Raw genomic sequence first — 19080 nt, forward strand, 5'->3', positions numbered from 1 at the left:
AAGCGGTTCATCAGATGTGGTCTCCCAAATGAATGAGAGAGAGAGAGAGAGAGAGAGAGAGTTCAAGTCCCACCCCAAAGTTTACTGTTTTTATTACCCCTTCCCCCTTTCCCATCTCTCTCTCTCTCTCTCTCTCTCTCTCTCTCTCTCTCTCTCTCTCTCTCTCTCTCTCTCTCTCTCTCTCTCTCTCTCTCTCTTCTATACATAACACAATGAACATGCTTTTCTCACTTGTAAGTGTTTGACTACTGCAGTACAATGCTTAGTGTACTGTTCACTCTGAGGAGGTACACATGAAACCATGTGTACCCTCTCAGAGTTAAACTATCCAATCCAGATGTCATAATGTATGCTGGCACTAATAATATAGCCTACACATTATGTAGGTGACCAGCAAAATGACTCCCATACCTGTGCTCGTTGTCTGTCTGTCTGTCTGTCTTCAATACTGCTGCTAATTCGTTGATAATTCCTTTTTGTCCTTGTGTTGCTTCATGAAAGAAACCGCAAACCAACAATGAAGGATTAAAAACGTAAAACAAAATAAATGTCAATAGTGGTGTAATACTACTCTTAATTGTAATACTATACTCTATATTAATTGTTTTCTAATAAAGTTGTCCTTTTGTTGTTCCCCCCCCCCCCTGGCCCCTACACATGTAAAGCGTCTTTGAGTGTTATGAAAAGCGCTATATAAGTCCCAGATATTATTATTATTCATAATAAAGCAATTCAATAACCATGTTAGCATGTTACGTAATTTCCCTCCAAAACCCATGCTGGAATCGACATGACAACTGTCTGCTCCACAGTTGCCATGCCAGCTGTCACAAACGTCCCATTGGAAGTAAATAGGTTTAGTTGAATCTGTAAACCTGTGACGTGACAATAAGTTGATTTAACGATGAAATATCTAAAAAAATAAAACACAATGCATTGTCCAAAACTACAATGCATATAACATTTAACCACAAAAGAAAAATGGCAAAAGTAAAGGTTTAATTTTATAATAATAATAATAATTATTAACATTAGTATTATTATTATTATAATAAGCAGTATAGTATGAGTAGTAATAGTAGTAGTACAGTGGTAGTAGGAGGAACTATTAAAATGTGTGACCTCTCAAGACAATGTAGCCTTATTCGAAAATTTACAAAAATGGTACAAACAAGCTCACGAAGCTTGTAGATAGGCTGTTTTTATTATGTATTATCTCCCATCCCCCCATTATAATGATATTCAAAAAATAGGGACAGATTGAAAGAGGTTAAAAGCCTACACTTTACCTTCAAATAGTGGTCAAGTTCAGTGGTGGATCCCTGCAGTTCTGTGCAGTAGGCTTGTTGAATGCAGTGTGTTTGCGGTGAAGGTTTGAAGCACACTATGTGTAAGCTAAGACAGCCAATGGTTGGCCTGTACAGTGGCATAGTGACACAACTGGACAGCTGTCACTTAATATACATAAGAGACTGTCTGCTGCACACCACGGTCAACTGTACACTCCTGTCCGTCGTTCCACCCCTGGCCAGTTGGTGGCGGTAATACACCATCAACCAAGGGTAAAGTGATGTGGTCCAACGACAGTAGGCCTACCACACTGTTAATTTGTAAATCAGAGAGTACAAATCCCTTTGGTTAGAATGTACAATTAGTCATTTAGCTGCTGTCATCCACACTCGACACACAGCGACTTACAGTAAGTGTGCAATAAGATTACAGAGTATATGCATGAACCTTAACACGGTAAATAATACAGTCACAACACTTCAGCTCTGGAACTCTTTTCTCAGTGTACTCTAGGGTTTAAATGTGTATCACTTCAGCTCTGGAACTCTTTTCTCAGTGTACTCTAGGGTTTAAATGTGTATCACTTCAGCTCTGGAACTCTTTTCTCAGTGTACTCTAGGGTTTAAATGTGTATCACTTCAGCTCCGGAACTCTTTTCTCAGTGTACTCTAGGGTTTAAATGTGTATCACTTCAGCTCTGGAACTCTTTTCTCAGTGTACTCTAGGGTTTAAATGTGTATCACTTCAGCTCTGGAACTCTTTTCTCAGTGTACTCTAGGGTTTAAATGTGTATCACTTCAGCTCTGGAACTCTTTTCTCAGTGTACTCTAGGGTTTAAATGTGTATCACTTCAGCTCTGGAACTCTTTTCACAGGCCCCTTTTCCACCGGTTGGTTCCCAATGGGAACCGGTTCAGTTCTTTTTGGTTTTTAGTCCATGAGCCAGAGCTCCAAAATTGAAACGTTAATTATGAATTGAGTGTGCAAAACCATACCTATATTAGATTGTTTTCACCGTGAAACTTCCCCAATTGAGTACTTACATGAATACAATGATCTATTGTATTAAAAAAATTAAATTTTTAAATGTGCAAATGAGGCATTATGTAGGAAAATATGCAAAATAATCGAAAATATGAAAAAGCTACTACTGTGGAAGGGTTATCATGTATTAATTTACTTGTATTGATCCTATAAACAATTTAATATAGGGTATAGTTTGCCCACCAATTTTGGAGCTCTGGCTCATGGACTAAAAACCAAAAAGAACTGAACCGGTTCCCATTGGGAACCAACCGGTGGAAAAGGGGTCACAGTGTACTCTCACATCTTTAAACAATTGGGCCCACACTTTTGGGGTTTAGGTTAATTGTCCAGAGGCTCTTGTATAAAAATGGGTGGGGCGAGAACAGACCCTAGGAATTTCAAATTCAATGCATGATGCTAAGAGTGAGGGGCTTCGGTTCAGAAAATGTCTTTCTGAAAAATCTCATGTTTCTATATCAGTGGTTCTCAATATTTCATGTCAAGGACCCCAAAAATTATATGTAATATGCCGCCGACCCCCATCTGAAAATATGTTGTTCCACGGACCCCCTCAGAAGCAAAGATTTGAGTTAAAAACTGAAACTCTGAAAAAAAGATTTGAGGCACATTTTCACGAGCAGACCTACAAGCTCATACCTACAAGCCACTCGGCTTGTAGGTCTGCTATTTTTCAATAGCTAAATTATAACAATGTTTAAAACACATGGGTTAACTAGTGTACAATATTGTTCCAGAATGGTGGGGGTGTTACAATGCCCAGAATTATGAAGTCAAAAGTACAGATTTATTAAAAATACAGTAGAAAATATAAAAATTCAAACGCTTGCAAACAGGTTTCTCATGACAAAAATACATGGCCTAAAAGGAGACATTGGCATGATTTGTCCACCCTACATACACATTCCTATTATAAGACACTCTGTGGGTAATGGTACTGTATGGGTGTTAAGTCAGAGGTCACCTTTGCCACTATTATCGGCTTTAACTTCACACACTTTTTCTGGCATCACTAAGACTGATAGTGATGCTTTCCTCCATTATGCTTACACGATGGTGAGGACATGATATAGTCTCGCGTAGCCAGACGACTATTCCACAATCTCTGAATGCTATATAGTCTGGAACTACACCTCCCGAAATCCGATAAGCGCACCAATCCATAATTAATCATATTCTGGTATCACTATTTTGGGCATGTCACATAGGCGAACAGTCTAGGCCTATTCAGTATTTAAGTCCGACGTCATTTTGTAGTGCTGCGTTACGTCCGGGTCCAAGTGGCACCAGCTCCCGTCCGCATCTCATTGTAAATAGCATATCTAAACACGTGAATCTTTTTACAATGACGTTATTCTTCAGAAAGGAAGCCATTGAGGGTTAAAATGGGTCTTAATGCTTCCAACTCGAGTAGAATTATTAATGTTTTGTACAAGTGTCCATGACAATAAAGACTATTATTATCATTATTATTGAAGGTATTTGCTCGGTAAAATATTTCGGGGGCATATTTAGAATGTGTGCAGGCTTGAGTATGTTAAATCTAGTTTGCATTAATGAGGATTTAGTTGACACAAGCCAGATTTGGGAGAGCAGCGCAGCTTTGTTGTTGCGAGGAAAGCGGTAAAATGAGACTTTCGTGGTTGTTTTCGTCTCAGATTTAGTCTGACAGAGCGTCACAGTATAACTCTATGGGGACACAAAAGCGACACAAAAGTAGGACCCGGAAGTATCTCAGGAGGGGGCGCTCACGTCACAGCTAAAATACTGAATAGAGCGTCGCAGTCCCGCCCCCTCGAGAGACCCGGAAAAGATATCCCTGTTGGCTTCGTACGACGCTTAAAAGGTCTTTAAATAAATACGTTTTGAAATGTGAAAAATGCACTGGGATTAATTTCCTGGGCCTGGTGTCGTCATGAAAGGGAGCGGGACTGCGACGCTCTATAAGCTCACAAAGCGTGAGCGGTGTAGGTGGGCTTCACTGTGCACCACACCGGGCTGTTTTCAGTGGTTAAAGCTGGGACCCCTTATGTGGCCCTCAGGTCCCGTACAGCTGTTCCTGCGGCGCGAGGCCAGACGAGGCAGAGTGTGCCAGCGTGTTGGCGGGGTTTGTGGGCGTGGTGTCGTATCCCAGCTTCCTCATGTCTTTGGTCATGATGTTGAAGGACAGCGTGACGAAGCCCTGGGATCGAACCCGTGTCACTGAGGGACAGAAGACAAAGGGTTTATTACTTTATGAACTCACTTAGACCCCAGGCCGATTAACATTTAGACCAGAGTTAAAAACATTCACTTTGAAAGAATATATATTCAAAGATTTGGGCCATATTTTTACGAATTTTCAAAAATAGCAGACCTACAATAGCAGATCTACAAGGTGGCGCGCTATGAGCTTGTAGATCTGCTATTTTTCAATAGCTAAATTATAACATAATGTTTAAAACACCAAAATGGGTTCCCGCCCAAAATGGGTAAAAAAAATCCTAAAGGTTTTCTGAAAAACCTGTTTCTATGCCAGTGGTGCTCAACCTTTTTCACATCAAGGACCCCCCGAATGATCTGTATTTGGCTGCGGACCCCCATCTGAAAATATGTTGTTCACTCCGAGTCATGGCCAAAGTGTTAGGGTGTAGAGAGACCAGTGGTTTGGGGTCCCCAGCTAAATGATTGATAGGTTACCATTATTACATGCATAAGTAAATTGTTAAATAAATATCAAAACAGCTCTTCTCATCAAAGTTTCACCATTGTATCTACTGTATACCTACAGTACATGGAAAGTAAAATAATTCTGGAACAAATAAACTATCAGAGATGTAAAATATTGTGGCCTAATGCAGTGGTTCTCAAAGTCTGGTCCAGGCTGCACCCTCGGTTCCTCGAGGGGGTCCAAATGGAGCTGTTCAGGTCTGTAACTCTGCAAGTGTGCAAATGGAACAAATGGAACCCTATTTGTATTTGCACACACTGAGTTATGGGAGTGCTTGAAATTAGAAGAAAATAATCCTTTGGCACACGCACACCTACGGAGGGACAGGCGCATCGGAGCAATGAACTGGAAAAGTAGGAAAAAGGGAGAGTCCTGCACACTGTCTTCACTTTTATTGAAGGTCCTGCCTGATGAAGGTACGAGCGACCGAAATGTTGCATCTATAAAAAGTTTTGTAAGTGTAAGACACCTTATCACCTTTTTCCTACTCTTCCAGTCCTTGAAATCAAAGATGTTTGAGATCCACTGGTCTAATAATGCATGTCAAAGTTGAGATCCTTGAAATTGAAAAGGATGAGGATCACTGATATCGACATGAATTGTGGAAAAAGAGGACATTGCTCCCTCAGGTTACAATACGTACCTTCTCTGCCCTCTCCCTGGGCCACCACTTTAGGATCTATGTATTCAGGACGCCGCCCGAGCAGCCAGCTGTATGAGACAAGTGAATTACAACAGTGTAAATACTAGTAATGTTATGAGGGAGACATTGCAGTAAGAGGGTCACTGGGGGTTCCACCATCACAGGGGATTCATCTTCATTTGAGTGTCTGGGAATGTGCTTAAGTTGAAGGCTTTACAACTTTGCAACTACTTTGCTTTGCAACTACTAGAGTCTGACCAACATATCCGTCAGACAAATTATGTTGGCTGTCAGATAGATAATAATTATGTTCTCCAATATGTCACAGTATTTTTATTAATTCTTGTACAGAAGAAGGATACAGATATTTTCTTTTTTTAAATATATTATGTGACAGTATACGGTATGTGTGTATTTGGGGGATTCATAGCTATTTATATAGCCTCCATTACATCTACATCTTTGTCACAAGAGTTTGATAACATTTGGGTGATCATTTTCAAGAAAAGAAAAACGAAAATGATTACGTATTACAAGAATATCGGCATGTATTCTGTACATTTCTACTCACCGTTGAAGGATACAATATAATTTGCACAACAGCGGTGCATTCTTCTGCATAGCTCATTACTCAGTATGGACAGACTGGATGCATACTAATGATATCATTAATATGGAACAGTTGGATAATTGCATTCTACACGCAGTGCTAGACAAACACAGAAAGCGGCAGTAAATATTTGATAACGCTACAGAGATGGGATTGACTGCATTATCCAGAGCCATTCTTCTTCTCATCTTCAAGCAAGAACATCTGATAAGCTAGATCGCTCTGGCTTCATGGATAACACTCGCACAAACTTCAAAGACTGTTCACTTTGTCTTACCTGGTAAATTTCTGAAGTCTCGATGTGGATTCGGGAACGAACATGGGGATAGTTCTTGTGTGTCTGATAAATAAAGAGAGGTTCATTTCACAAACGCGTACAATCTGTCGCTGTTCATTTATTCATCTGTACCTCTTGAGCGTCTACAAATTGAACCACCACTGTACATGCTCAAGAGTTTAAATGAACGCTGAGGCTGTGCTTGCAAACTGCAAAGCAGACTGTGTGTGAAGAAAAGATGTGAAGGAAGGAGGTGAGATAAGTGGTGTTGTGTGGATTGTATGGTGTGAAATGTGGACAACAGGAGAGAAAGAGTCCAAAGTGTACCAACAGTGACGTCCTTATCCATTAAGCTATTTAGGTGAGATACTAATCCAGAGACCCGTTTCATATTGGATCAATATTTTTTTCCCCTCCTTCGTACAGAGTCACAAGCTGAAAATAGTCGATAATTTAGACTTTTATGACAAAAGCATGAATCCGGCTTCAGTCAGAAGCTACCAGTAGGTGTAATGCCCAAGATGATGTTAGAGTGAAGCGACTTCTTTTTAAATGACTTTGATTAATGTACTGATGAATATTTCAGTGGGTAGAAGTGATGTGAGGCAATGGGGGAATGGAGAAGACAGAAGACAGAGGGATAATATTAGACTGGAGGTTGAGGCAGCGGTGTAACTGTGAGCACAGGCTAGCAGCATATAGAGCACCGAAGTCTGACGTCAATATGGGTTCATGTACTTTTTTTTTGCATTGTAATCCCCATAGGAGGATTTTAGATCGCCTCATATAAGAACTGTGTTTGAAAAATAAACATGTCATCCCGGCCATTTCACTCATATGGATATTTTCGCTAGAAACAGACGGTATCAAATATGAGTGACTGGCGGTCGTAAACGACACAGAGCCACCTCTGACAATTTCACAGAGACACTTATATGAGTCTCTTATATGAGACGATTTTAAGATGACCCCATGTTATTCTCCATAGAGAAATTACTTGTGTGAACCATGGGATGAGCGAGTGAGGTCAGGACTTTGGTAATCTGTTACAGAGAAACAGAGCAGAATGAACCTCATACCCAGTCTGTCTATCCTGCATTGTATCTAAATGGACTGTGGGTGTTTTTGATGTTGCTAATAGAGAAGGAGAACACACCATCTTAAATGTGCCCAAGAATATGTATTTATTCAGTGGAAAAAACACAACGTTTCGGCCTCTACTGCCTTTATTTATGTTTCTTATGCACACAGATTATTTTTATAATGGGATGAATCTAGAGAATACCTTCCATTGACAGCCCATCTGGCTGATGGGCAATCACAATGTTTGGGCCACCTGGGGAGTTTGACTCTGTCAGTCCAGAGTGGAGGTGCAGAGAGACAGCCAGGCTACTGGAGAAGCAAGAGGAATATTTCCCAAGTCTTGCCATATTTTCTTTCTGGAGTACTTTCCTGAATATTGGATTCTACCATTGGAGTTAGTGACCTTCTTTTCATTTTGGATTATTTCCCTGGATATTGGACCAGACTTTACGAAGGAGTTTAAGGGTGGCCAGAGGAGACTGGCCACACTCTACAGACTGGTTAGCCCCTCTCGGGACCCTACGTAAAACTTTTCTGATATTTTGTTGAGTTTTACGTAGGGTCCCTGCTCACTACTGTATTTTCGTATGGAAATTCCTATACGCGGAAGTGGAGATTCTCTCTAAAATAGGACCCGCGGCATGTGACGCCATTATTTTCCTTGAGTTATTCTGAATTTGGTAACTTTAAGTAGCTATACATCCAGCTGCGAATATCTCCTGTGGCGCGGAAGCCGTTAAGTATTTTTAATCTTTGTTTGACCGATTTGGTCGCTTTATTTCTTCTTGTTTGTTTACCGTTTATTGTACCGCCTCCCGGTGTGCGGTTGGCTTGTGCGGCTAAGTCCCTGCCTCTGATCTGCTCTGTCATAGCTATAGCGCCACTAGCTAGCCAGATAGGCGGTACAATGAGGTGTCAATAAACAAGGAAGGAAGAGATTAATCCAAGCTTCCAAATCGGGCAAACATAGATTAAAAATACTTAACGGCTTCCGCGCCACAGGAGATATTCGCAGCGGCATGTATGGATACTTATACTTCACATATTCAGAAAGCCTCACACTGAATAATATCGTCATAGAGCGCGGGGAGCCGCGAAACATGTTGTTTATGTTTTAAAATGGGTGCGTCCCATGTGGCATGGTAGTAGTGCAACAGGACCCCATGGACTGGGTCGAACAAAATGTCAGAAACTTCAGTACCATTGGGTTCTGCTTGGAGGGCTAGATTTGCTTTATCTTTGGACACGAGTTTAGTTTTGGACAGTGCTAGGACACTTGGACTTCACACCCATACCTTTTGAGACAGTTTTATTTTATTTTGATTTGATTAAGTGAACATTTTGTGATCGAAAACTTTTTTATTTATTTAATAAATCACAGTTAAGCTTATTTACTGATTTCTTTAGTGATTCTTATTCTGAACTGACCCACCACCTCCCTCATTTTTGCTATAATTGGTTCCTTAATTGTTATTGTTGCAACCGTTATAGAATTGTATCTGCTTGTATTAAACGTTAAACTCGCCAACATTGCCGTTTAGTGACTTCGACGAGCGCTTCCAAACTACAAAACACTTAGAAAAGTAATCACGTGCACAGTATTTCTTGACAGAAAGTAGCTCACATGAGCACACATGAAAGTAATAATATTATATGGGGTGTCTGTCTGTGAATATTAGGGTGGGGAGGATGGAGGAGGAGGAAGCGATACTGACTGTCCAGGGGTGATGGGGATGTGTGTGACGCCGTAGCCCCGGACCACATCGTTGCCAAACGTATCTGGGCCGTATACACTCACCACCACCTGAGGCCCTGGGACATACACAAAGAGAAATACGTTTTGTTACTAGTAATGTTGCTCATTAGTTCTTGTTTTACTTATTGGTTATGAATTAAAATAATATGTCAATAGGGTAGGGTTGTAAAAAGCTGTCAGTGAGTGTGTGTGTGTGTGTGCTTTTTGATTGATTGATTTAAATATTTATTAACAGTTTGCAGAATTACAGTACATTTCAAGCACAAACTCAATACAAAGACTGTTAACTGTGAGTGGACGACCCAATTAAGCATTACACTTGTTTACAACAGGGTCCACCATGTTCAATTCATCAAAACATTTAGAGACGTACAAATAGACACTTCAATATAGTCAAAGTCAAAGAACAGAACAGGAATTCATCATAATGGAGGTAAAAAGTGAAAATAAACATATACAGTGAGGGAAAAGGGGTGCTACTCACAGCCAGATGGATTGGTGCTCTTGAAAGTAATTTCCAGAGGGAAGTTCCACACTAGTCTGTGAGGGGGGTGACTGCCTTTAGAGGTGATCTGAGAGATGCCTTCCTCCAATCCCTAGAGAGGAAGAGCAGGAGGGTTGGAGAAAGTTACAACTTGGGAACATTGGGATGCACATTGTAGGCTAGCCGCAATGTGCAACTCTAGATTTTTTTAATAATGGGCTGAATCTAGAGTTGCAATACCAATACCCTCCATTGACTCCCCATTCATCCAAATTGCTTTTGCGATCCGTTTGTATTAAACAACGTTAAACTCACCAACATTGCAGCTGTAGGGAAAGCTAGACTTATCCTCTTTCAATCTGCCAAGCGTTTGTTTCATAAAAATCCACCTTAGACATATTATGAGCTACTTTCTGTCAAGATATCCTCTGCAGGTGATTCGATTTCTAAGTGTTGGAGTTTGGATGCACTCGTCAAAGTCACTAAACGGACCTGTTTTACATTTGCACATAATGCAGGAGGCTTTGATTGATTGAAATATTTATTAAGTTTGTAGAATTACAGTACATTTCAAGCACAAACTCAATACAAAGACTGTTAACTGTGAGTGGACGACCCAATTAAGCATTACACTTGTTTACAACAGGGTCCACATTGTTCAATTCATCAAAACATTACAAATAGACACTTCTATGTAGTTAAAGAACAGAACAGGAATTCATCATATAGGAAGCAAAAAGGGAAAAGATACATATACAGTGAAGGGAAAGGGGGCAGCAGCAGCGCGACCCGGTTATTAAAAACGAGTGCTTCCAAACTCCAACACTTCAGAGAAGAATCACCTGCAGAGAATTTCTTGACAGAAAGTTGCTCATAACAACATGTCTAAGGTGGATTTTTATGAAACAAAAGCTTGGCAGATTGAAAGAGGATAATTCAAGCTTTCCCTACAGCTGCAATGAGTGGGGACTGGGGAGTATTGCAAATTGTTGGCTAACATGATTCATTACTACAGTACTCACCGACGTAGGAGCCCAGTCGTGCCCGTAGACAAAACAGTATTTACAGTACAAATCGTCGTAATCTGGAAACTGAAACAAAAACAGCAAACATTGAATTATCTAAAAGGATAAACCAGCTCTGGAGGACACACACATGGAGGACACTACGGCTATAACCAGACCACTCACGTTCCCTCCCTCGATTTGTCCGTTGACCACGAGAAGAAACACCGACGGGTTGTTTGTAGCCATCACTGCTTCGTGTAGTAACACTGTAATCACACGGAGGTGTGAATAGACGAGCACATGAATCCTATTTCAGTTTTTCCTCTTGTCAATAAAGCTAAGAGCTAGCCCACTGGCCCAGTCCCACTGAGGTTTAGCGAGTAAGCTATCCGTTGCTAGGGCAACGCTTGGTCTCCCTACGGCTGGTTGCAAGGATCAAACTGAACGCGGCAGATGGTCGCGAAACAAGAGCCGGTGTCTCGCGTCACCCAGTCTGGGAACCCATTGGCAAAACAAGGACAAACAGTCGGTGACCCACTGTCCCACATACGAGAGACTACTTGTCACCAGTCAGACAGACACGGACACCAGACTAGAGTACTAAGTTACTAACGGGTCCATTTGGTTCCATTTTTGTCTCCACCAGGCCGAAGGCATGTGGGGAGAGTATGTTTTGCACTCCGTCCGTCCGTGTGTGTGTCCGTGTGTGTGTGTGTCCGTGTGTGTGTCCGTGAACAGCTAATCTCGGCCACCGTTAACCCGGTCGATGCCATATTTTGCACACACACTCCCTGGATGCCAACGATGAACCTCTGCCCCAAACTTTCCAGAACAGCCTGTTATAGCGCCACCAGGAGGCCGCTTTGTGCAAAACAAGTTTTTCAATGCCATATTTTGCACACACACTCCCTGGATGCCAACCATGAACCTCTGCCCCAAACTTTCCAGAACGGCCTGTTATAGCGCCACCAGGAGGCCGCTTTGTGCAAAACACGTTTTTGCACAGTACACCTACAGATTTTGTCCAAACATCACGCAAATTGGTACACAGTCTCTCTAGAGCCATTCAACGAAACGGGTCTTTCAGATTTATCAGACTCCATCCTGATTGGTTAAGATTGGCTTCCAAAGTTCACAGGAGTGCTCAGTTTCAAACAAAATGCTGCAAATCATGAACACATCGCGTGATTTCCGTGAAATTGTGCACCCACATTCCCACTAGGCAGAGGACGAAATGCCACATGAACAATTTCAACTCAGCCTCAAGGTGGCGCTATAACTGGCCGAAAAGTGTTTTTACCTCTAACTGCACGGATCTGTGGATAACCTGGTGGAGACCTGTGCCCGGAAGGGCACTTTTTCTAGTTCCATTTGAAACTGCATGGCCCCCGTCAAATCTGAATTCCCCACCCACCCTTTCCCCCCCTCACTGTATATGTTGTTTCCCCCCCTTTTTACCTTCTCTATGATGATGATTTCCTGTTTATGGCTATATAGAAGTGTTTATTTGTACGTCTACTCTCTAAATGTTATGAATTGAACATGGTGGACCCTATTGTAAACAAATGTAAATTATGTAATGCTTTATGGTGTCGTCCATGCAATTAATATCTGTTAATAAATGCAATCAATCAAACAAACAAACAAACACTCAGAGTTAAATTAACATTGATTTTACGATATAAATTGGGGTCCCAGAGATAAAAATGCCATTAAATGGGGGTCCGTAGCCTAATGCAGGTCCAAGGGTCCTTAAATGAAAATGGCTGAGAATTACGAATGCTAGAACCGTAATAAAAATCTTATCTTATGGGGGGTCCCTGGCATATATTTTCAAATGGGGGTCCGTAGGCTAATAAATGTCGATTTAGGGCAATTAGGGGTCCTTGACATGAAAAGGTTTGGGAACAGCAGGTGTTCTGTCTTGAACTTGTTCTGAGTATGAGCACACAGCTATGTAACTGATGTAGTTCCCAGAAGAAGGCAGAAACATGTCAGTTACATTTGAATCATGTTCCCTAGAACCCACTGCCAATTAAATGATGATGCCTTTAATATATGATTATGAAGTGCCTTATAAGCTATAACCAAAAATCACGTTGCTCTGTTCCATGGAGTTTTCAATGCGATATAAAAACCATTGAAAGACTTGTATGTATTTCAATGTAGCCCATTTCAAAAGATCACTTTGAGGAATTTGAGAATCTTCACCAGCAGGTGGCGGTAAACATCAACACACCATGAGCATGCGTTAACTCGGCCCAATTAACGTGTCCACAACTCCACACAGACAGCTTGCAGTATATTTAATTTCCCCCATGCTTTCTGACACCATTACGTCTTCTAACATGAGTTTACTACAAACGGTGAAGTCATTGATCTGCTCGAAGCAACACATTGAGCAGAAACGCAGGAGACTGCAGCTGCTTCTACGTCAATTACAGAAGTCAGTGGTTGCTGAGGAGATCTTTGGAGAGGTTGAAAGAACTGTCCGAGAACATGAGGAAGAAGGTGTCTGCTTGAAGCAATACATTGAGCAGAAAAGCAGAATACTGAAGCTGCTTTTGCAGCCAGTCATCAAACTACACAGAGCAGGTTGGTACACATCACTACACTGTAACTAGGGTGAACAGAAGCCCACCTTTGTGTGGGACAGACAGTCCCTCATTTCCAAGAGTTTTCAGGCGCCCGAAGCTCCCACAAATTGAGACCCTGTCCCACATTGTGACTGGCAGGCATCAGTGTTCAAATGCCCTAATAGTTAGTCCCCTAACAGTTTGCTTTCTGTTGTAAAGCTCTCTCATTGTCTCTTTTCCTGCAAGTTGTGTTTTAAAATGTTAACATGACAAATATCCCCTCCTAGGCTACAGTACCAATTAAGTAGTCCATTGTTTTTTTGTTATGTTTATTGTTTATAAGGATCCCCATTAGCTTTTGCCTTGACAAAAGCTAGTCTTACTCTTATGTACCTGTACACAAGATGTAACAATAAAGTACAACCTTTAACCTTTTAAGTAGGACCAAATAATGTGTCGCTTGAAAAAACTACGCATTTCTGCACTTTATTATTACAAAACAAGTCAATAAGTATAAGAATCAATCTTATCCAATAAAAAGTGGTTATGTCTGGCTTGTCTGCTGATGTTATCTCCTCTCTCCTGCTAGATGTCAATCTCCTCCCAGTGTGTGAAGAGGTTTCCCCTGAACAGCAGGAGATGAGCATCAATCTGGTCCAGATGAATCCAGACCCTCTCCTCCCTGTGTGTGAAGAGGAGGTTTCCCCTGAACAGCAGGAGATGAGCATCAATCTGGTCCAGATGAATCCAGACCCTCTCCTCCCTGTGTGTGAAGAGGAGGTTTCCCCTGAACAGCAGGAGATGAGCATCAATCTGGTCCAGATGAATCCAGACCCTCTCCTCCCTGTGTGTGAAGAGGAGGTTTCCCCTGAACAGCAGGAGATGAGCATCAATCTGGTCCAGATGAATCCAGAACCTCCAAAGATTCAAGTAGAACGTGTAGAGCTATCCACGAAGAGGCACACGGAGAACAATGGCTTTCGTTGTACCGTTTGTGGAAATGGATTTGGTTACAAGGGTCATTTGAACAGACATATGAGGATTCACACAGGGGAAAAACCATATGTGTGTACAGTTTGTAAACAAAGATTCAATCGAAAGGAACTTCTTAAGCCACACATGAGGTTTCATACAGGGGGACAAAAACCCTATGCTTGTACAAAATGTGGACAAAGATTCAGTCGAAAGAGTGCTCTGAATAGACACATGAGGAGGACGCAAAGAGGTGAGGGAAATGTTTAGTTTGTAGCAAATGCTGTGTTCAAAATGCATTTAAGAAATGCGTTTTCATAGAGAACTATGTTAAGTGAAAAGCTACTGCATTGTTCATTAACCTCGGGTCACCAGGCTTTCCTCGTGATCCGGTCGTGACCGGATGATAAAATTAAATAAAAAAATGGGGGAAAAATCTCTTATTCTCGTGGTTTCCGGCTTTTTCTGCGTCGCTTTGTTTTTGTGGGATTTTGGGCACTTTGTGGAATGCTTCCCAGGCAATTCTTTCATGAGGCAATCTGACCTGACACATAATGTCAATTACAGAGCAAACTTATAATGCAGTGTAATCCAATATGACACTGTCAGATTCTTAATAATAAAGTAGAGGGATCACATAATTTGATGATGATGTCAAGATGACCAAATAAAATCAACAATAATGTTTACTTATAAGCATTAAACACCGTTGTTTCTCATCTTAATTTAGTTTACAAACCAGACAACTCGGCTCATCTTCTGTTTTCATTTCCTATAATGACCTTGTCCTTCAGGGTCAGATGCGGTGCAGGATAAGGAGGTTGATGGAACAACTGTTGCTTCCTGCAGCAGGTAATTATTTATTCATTTATAACAACAATTCCACAACATCCTAGATTTAGTGACTAATCATCACTGCTGACTTGGCATTCCACTGCTCTCTTATCTCTGCTCCATTTTGTGTTTTAAGAAAACACTCCCAATCGAGTGTTTTCGATTGTCCCAATCGAATGAGAACAGTCTATTCCAGGGGTGCCGATCTACCAGTAGATCAGTAGAAGTTTGGCATCTGCCACTTGAATTAAGGTGACTTGATTGATTGACATAAAATCAGCTCAAACACACAATGCAATACTTTGTTTTCAAATTGTTGCGTACAACCATCGGTGTCCCCTCTATTTCCCATTCCATTTGTCTTATATGTAATGCCAGCAACGCTAATCCAAAGCCCCCTCAAGTAAATGTTTTTACTATTTTCAGCAATGGGATTATTATAGTTGGGTTTTTTTGCTGGGTAGATCTTGTTGACCCGGTCGTTTTGAAAGTAGCTCTCAAGTCAAAAAAGTGTGGGCACCCCTGGTCTATTCCAACTGTGCTTTCAGTAAAATGTCTTAAAACTTATGACTAATCATATCTATGGTATTTAATTGGCCTTATACTTTGAATAAGAGTGTAGAAATGTGACCATTCGTTCAACTCACCATACGATTCCAATCATGATATTACGTTTTTTTTAACATTGCTACAACAGACGGTCGAAGCTCAAGAAGCTGAAGAAGCTCTATAAGAATGGTGAGTTCCCGCTTAGAGACATCCCACTGGACCATAGCCCAGACACCAGCGACCCCAAGGACCACAGCCCTGAGCCCAGACACCAGCGACCCCAAGGACCACAGCCCAGACACCAGCGACCCCATGTACCACAGCCCAGACACCAGCGACCCCAAGGACCACAGCCCAGACACCAGCGACCCCATGTACCACAGCCCAGACAACTGACAACCAGACAACTGGTACCTGCTGGTCTCTCTGTTCAGGTTGAGGAGGTGTTTGTTTTTGGTTTTCTACCGAATGTGTTCCCAGAGTGGGAGAGGTCAGGTGCTCATAATTGTTGATGTCAGGTGGAAATCTTGTACATCCTAAACTGTTACTTTTCAGTAAAGTCTTATTGCTATTTTGTCACAAGCTCTTGTTAATACGTTACATTGGTTCAATATTTAGGTTTTTGCGTTGACTTTTCAAAGATAGTCCTATACACTTAATACCAGTAGATGCTTGTATACATACGTTGTCAGTGCTAAAAGGAATCCAGTGGTATAGTTAGAAGAAGGTAAAGATGATTCAAATCAGTGTTCATGGCAGCCATCCTTGAATGTGGCTCGCTGGGTCCTGGAGAGTCAGACCAGTGGTGGAAGAAGTACTCATGACGTTTTACTTAGATAAAAGTCACAACACCACAATATAAAAATGCTCTGTTGCAATACTCTCCCACAAAGGCCCCCATTCCAAATGATTGTCGTCAAATTGTCAGATATACTTGAATTGTATATTGTATTAACCTAATCTACCATACAGATTGTATAACGTAACATTGTATGGAGTTTTAAGTCTAGTACTAAAAAAGCACTCATGTGCAGTGACCCACTGTGGCTGCCATGCACACGATTGCAGATTAACTGCCACTATGAATGCAGTGTGCTATTGTATAATAAATCTAAAACTAAATCAGTCACAACACAAGATGTATTCACATTGGCCACATGACGTCTCACGTCGTCATATGGTGCCCTAAAACAAACATAAAAGTCCATAGACCTGGCTGCCATATGATGACATAATTTCAAAAGCCATCTATTGGAAGGGGTCCTAGGGTCCTTGGAAATCAAAATATGAGAAGCTGGTTTAGGCATCAGGCCACGGCCCTATACTGTATGCTCCCCTCTGCTCAGGGTTGGGGATGTGTTGGGGGTAATGGTTGACGGAGCATGCAGGTGATCCTTTAGGCACACATACACATTAGGCATTATTCTCCAATGACGGCGTACGTCTCTTAATGATGAGCGGTCCAACATTGTCGCCCGTCTCCTCGTTGTGCTTGTTATGGGAGCCGTCACAGTGCGGGAACGTCTTGGATTTCCAACAGCGGCAGAAGACAGCATTGGTGCCGATGTCCTCCATGTCAAAGGTGTGGACCACCTTGGGGCTGTCTTTGCTGATGCACTTGTTAACCCGCTGGGCCTTCTTGTGGCCGCTGTGTCTGCCCAGGTACCGACCCACCAGGAAACCCGCCGTGGCTGCCACCAGCGCCACCGGGACTGCAACAATTAGCTGCTCTTTTGACATCAATTCCATTGACATCAATTAGATTTTGACCTGTTTCCGTCCTGTTTTTCTGACTGTCAGCTCTAACCTCTCTCTTCCCACGAAAACGACCATATGACGGAGCATGCACAGGAAAGATATTTCACCTACGACTTTACACCAGCTGTAAACCTCTGGTGTGAATTAAGTTTGATTCCAATTGTGATTGTAGCGAAGACATTCGCTTGTCATGTACTCATGTTGGCAGAGCAAGGTCAGCCCAGCGGTCTACACGTTTACTTATATATCCCAAAGTGATGCGTCACAGATACACAGCACTGATTTGACGTCATGGTTGCCATGGAGATTTAAAAAAGCATTTCTATGACGTGGCTTTAATGGTGCGTTCACACGGGCAGATGTAAAAGATGCAGTCTACGTCTACCATATATTGTCAATGGAAGCCATGGCAGCGTCATGATGATGCAAAGACGCAATGATGCATGTAGCTGCTCCAAAATTTACAATGAATGGTAGACTGCATCTTTATACTTTTAACTATGTAAGCGAAGTGATGATTTAAACCTCTTAAACCCCAGGGTTCCAACTCTCTCGGAGTTGGAACCGGAGACCAATTGGGTCTCCATTGACCCGCTGAGTGCTGAGCCGCTGCCCCTATGCCGGCGGGGGCAATGGGGCTCAAGAGGTTCTGAGCCGCTGCCCCTATGCCGGCGGGGGCAATGGGGCTCAAGAGGTTCTGAGCCGCTGCCCCTATGCCGGCGGGGGCAATGGGGCTCAAGAGGTTCTGAGCCGCTGCCCCTATGCCGGCGGGGGCAATGGGGCTCAAGAGGTTTTTTTTTTTTTTTTTTTTTTTTTTAAGATATTTTTTTTGCGGCTTACGCCTTTTATTGATTTTTGAAGGGACAGACAGTAGGCTGACAGGAAACGGGAGAGAGATGGGGGGATGACATGCAGTAAAGGCCGTGTCGGGTCCGGGAGTCGAACCCGCGGCACACCGCGACTGGATTACCAGTCCGGTGCCCAGACCGTTACGCTACGGCCTGGGCCTGGCTCAAGAGGTTTTAAGGTCAATTTAGAAATTCAGTAGAGAGTTCAGGGATTTCAGACCTTCTGGCAGAGCATTCCACACTGAGGCCTCTTTTCCACTAAAATAACTTAGGTTCTAGAACCTTAGGTGCTTTCACAGAACCGGTGACCATTTTTTGGTGACACTGAACTGAATATTAGGAGGGGGGAAAATAACTGAACCAGTTCAAACCCGGTGGAAGAGTGGTGGCGTAGAGCAGGGGTTTTCAATTGATTGTGAACCAGGAACCACCACCCTGACTTAGAATCAATCTAGGGACCACTGTTGCATTGGGTGGGGAATCTGGTGATGTGGGCTAAGATTGATGCTTTTGTAACACTTGCCATGCATCCCATGTGTATACAGTCCACTGTTGTTGTTTCTCAACCAATGGCCCATTAACTACTAATAATTTCCTAATACCAGACAATCCGCTGCACTTCCCCCTCTTGAAATTGTAA

At 42.2% G+C, this 19080-nt stretch overlaps 2 protein-coding genes across 2 annotated transcripts; both read right to left on the minus strand.

The window, feature by feature from the left end:
* Nucleotides 1-4237: 4237 nt before the first annotated feature.
* b9d1 (B9 protein domain 1) lies at nt 4238-11252 on the minus strand. Its single transcript, XM_083758151.1, has 7 exons — nt 11087-11252; nt 10919-10987; nt 9897-10008; nt 9372-9468; nt 6574-6636; nt 5687-5754; nt 4238-4535 (listed from the first exon to the last, which is right to left on the minus strand). The coding sequence occupies exons 1-7, from the start codon at nt 11147-11149 to the stop codon at nt 4372-4374; spliced, it is 636 nt and encodes a 211-aa protein (XP_083614277.1). The 5' UTR covers nt 11150-11252; the 3' UTR covers nt 4238-4371.
* A 5995-nt stretch (nt 11253-17247) lies between these two features.
* LOC310853145 (CDGSH iron-sulfur domain-containing protein 1-like) lies at nt 17248-17574 on the minus strand (the record flags this gene model as incomplete). Its single annotated transcript, XM_083757383.1, has 1 exon — nt 17248-17574. The coding sequence occupies one exon, from the start codon at nt 17572-17574 to the stop codon at nt 17248-17250; it is 327 nt and encodes a 108-aa protein (XP_083613509.1).
* Between the last annotated feature and the right edge of the window lie 1506 nt (nt 17575-19080).

Source organism: Protomyctophum parallelum, assembly GCF_964188405.1.
Source record: "Protomyctophum parallelum genome assembly, chromosome: 22".
Lineage (NCBI taxonomy): Eukaryota > Metazoa > Chordata > Actinopteri > Myctophiformes > Myctophidae > Protomyctophum > Protomyctophum parallelum.